We start from the raw sequence: 2,969 nt of genomic DNA on the forward strand, positions 1-2,969 counted from the left end.
TTCTTACGGATTTAAAGTATAGCTTTAACAAACTTTTGCAGCAATAATCTTTTTCTTCATTTTTTTCAGTTCCTTCATTGCACTTAGTGAGTCGATGTATGCGGCAACCTTCATAACGCGTGGCAATGGCTGACGGACTCGATAGCGTCATGTATGCCAGCCTTTTATAGATGGCTTGCACTGACGTCATTGTAGCCGCCATGTTGGTGCACTGACACGATGGTGAGCTGGGTCCGTAAACGTCACGTGAAAGCTTTCAATAAGATGGATTGGACTGAAGGTTCTCGTAGTCGCCATGTTGGTGCACCGATACGGTGATAAGGTAGGTGCGTGACGTCACGTGAAAGTAATATATGGGAAAGGCCGAATACTGCATTTCAGTGGTACAGGTGCACTTTAAGAGACTTGTATCACCACGGGGGGTGAGGGTGGGAGTGGGGGGGAGGGCAGATCCTGCAATGACACAATAGGTGGAAGTCGTGGCTGCCGTAATGCCCTGTCGTTAAATAGTTGTGGCTTTCTCTGAGTGACACGCTCTGAGATAGTGTCGAGCTGAGCGCAACCTTGTAAAGTAAAAAAAAAAAAAAAAAGCTTAACCTTGCACTCGGCCGCGCAACGCTTGAAACAGTGAAGCTGGGCGATCGAATCCCAGCATTTCCCGGAAGTGCGCGCGAACGTTTCATCTTATTACTGATGATGATAATTTCTTTTCGGGCGTCTCAAACTTACGGCCGTCACTGCGCGTTGCATAGCGCAGCTTGCAACACCGGCACCGCGTTCCAATGCCAACACCGCGTTCAGGGAGACCCGCTCCGTGAATGCGTCTCTCTCTCTCTCGCTCTCATATCGCGCAAAACCTTTTCACCTCGCAGAGCACGAGCGCACCAAGGCGCCAGCTGTGGACGAAGACGACGACGCTCGAACGCAATCATATGGTTCGCATAAATGCATGTTCTGCAAGCGTGGCTGTATAGCCTAGTGGTTCCGACGCTCGCTTTGGGACCGGGGGTACACGGGTTTGAATCCCGCTTCGGCAAGAATGTTTATTTTCTTCTCTTTTTAGGTAGGTTCTTGATATGCACCACAAATGACGGCTGGCTTAAACAGCTTCGCTGTTAATAATGCATTATTATAAAGCGCAAATTCCTTTGCCTCTTTTCTCGATTCTTTTCTCGATTTACCGGGCGCTGCTATGATCTTGCTCGCACGCGCCGCTGGGTTTCTTGCAACACGCCCAGATAGCGCTCACCTCCGCGCATTCCTAAACCTTTTTTTAGGGGCTTAACGCATTTCAGGGGCTTTAATTACGCGTCCAGGCCGGCGCCGCTGCGGCGGCGTACGTTTCACTGTTTGTGCGTATGGCACGTGCTGTGCGTGCGTTCCTGAGCGACAAAAATGCAGGTGCTGGGACGTGATAGTGTAAACATTACAATCGCCCATAGCCTGAAGAAAAGAGTGCTTGAAGCTGGCGCCTCTTAGAGTTGGTGTACATGGCTCCCGCAGTGGCTCCATGCGGGAGCCATATACAGTAACTCTAGCGTCTCTTAAAGCGAAGGGGCGGGGCTGGCGCTACTTTACACCACCACGGCTGCCGTCTCTGCCGGCATCCGTGGTGGTGAAGCACGCTGCGCTGCCGCGTCCGTATGTCAAACGTCCGAACACTCCTCTCCAGCAGCCGAACACGCGAGAGCAGTCCCCTTGCTGACGAGCCGCTGTTGAGGAAATGTTCGTCTGTACAGTTCTGCCACGATGCGATGTGCCATGTGAGACAATGATAATGCCTAACCAGCTTGGAGGATTATGAACAAATGACGCACAACAACGCCACAAGCAAACACGTGTCCCTGTGTGTTCTGTGGACTACGCAGACAACAAACAGTGGCGCACGCGAGGTAACGTTTAACATCAACTCACCCCTCTCGCATTGCACTAAACGCTGAAGAAATTACGCATTCACCGCCAACATCACTGCTAATTATCATCAATAAAGGCAAACAACATACAAAGCTTTGCTTACATTGATTCCCACAGTGCTGGGATCCGCATATCTTTTTCTAGAATGTTTTACAACGTTGTAACATCACAAGATCAAACCAAAAGATGAACTGCTATCTCATAAATAACAAATATTCTGTTGCAGGCATACTGCAGTGAAAAAAGAAAAGAAAAAAAAAGTGTCTATTTAGAATGTTTCTGTTTCACGCTGGGTAGTGAGTATGGGTTCGGCGGTGGTTTAAACAAGAGAGAGAGATAGCGAGAGAGAGAGAGGGAGAGTGTAATATAGCATCCATACTACATATCAATGCCCACCTGCCGCATTTGTCGATACGTTATTAGAGCGAATAGGGAAAATAAAAAAAAAGGAAGAGTATATTGCCTGCCGGGCATTTTGGTGATGGCTTGGCTAATGAAATCGCTGGAAAGTGAACGGTGACGAATTTCGAAGGAAAATACTATTTGAATATCGACATTTTGCCATTAGAAACATTTTAGAGGAAAACATGAAATCGAGTGGCTCCGGTTTCTCATGAAATGGAATAATTCTTGCGAGACAGAAGATTAAGGGCAAGAACATGTTTTCCTTTTTAGCAACGTCTTGTCACGCGGGAGTGACAAGTGTATGGCAGGCAGTAAGCTATCGATGAAGTCTCAAGAGGAAAAATTTATATTTAGCCAACTTGTGCACGCAAAATAAAGCTGTGACTCAGCTGCGAAAGTGGCGAGACGGACAGCACAGAGAGCAAGAAAGTTTGGCGGAAGTCCTCAAGGTGGAAGCAAGCTTCATGAAATGGTAAATCGGCATCCACATTATTATTATTATTATTATTATTATTATTATTATTATTATTATTATTATTATTATTATTATTATTAATCATGTATATATTGCTGCAAGCGTGAAAATTTTGAATGATTTGGGTATGTCGGTTGGTCTGTCAACTGTTCTGATTGGTGACTAATATAAAACT

General features: G+C 46.4%; 1 protein-coding gene across 1 annotated transcript in view; it reads left to right on the forward strand.

Moving 5' to 3' along the window:
- Positions 1–2,154, forward strand: part of LOC119440443 (eIF-2-alpha kinase activator GCN1-like) — a 25,194-nt gene extending 23,040 nt beyond the window's left edge. Inside the window, exon 10 of the mRNA XM_049662926.1 lies at positions 2,141–2,154. Within this exon, the coding sequence (XP_049518883.1) occupies positions 2,141–2,154 (14 nt within the window). The remainder of the gene's footprint in view (positions 1–2,140) is intronic.
- Positions 2,155–2,969: the final 815 nt, after the last annotated feature.

The sequence above is a fragment of the Dermacentor silvarum genome, chromosome 2 (assembly GCF_013339745.2).
Source record: "Dermacentor silvarum isolate Dsil-2018 chromosome 2, BIME_Dsil_1.4, whole genome shotgun sequence".
Taxonomy (NCBI): Eukaryota; Metazoa; Arthropoda; class Arachnida; order Ixodida; family Ixodidae; genus Dermacentor; species Dermacentor silvarum.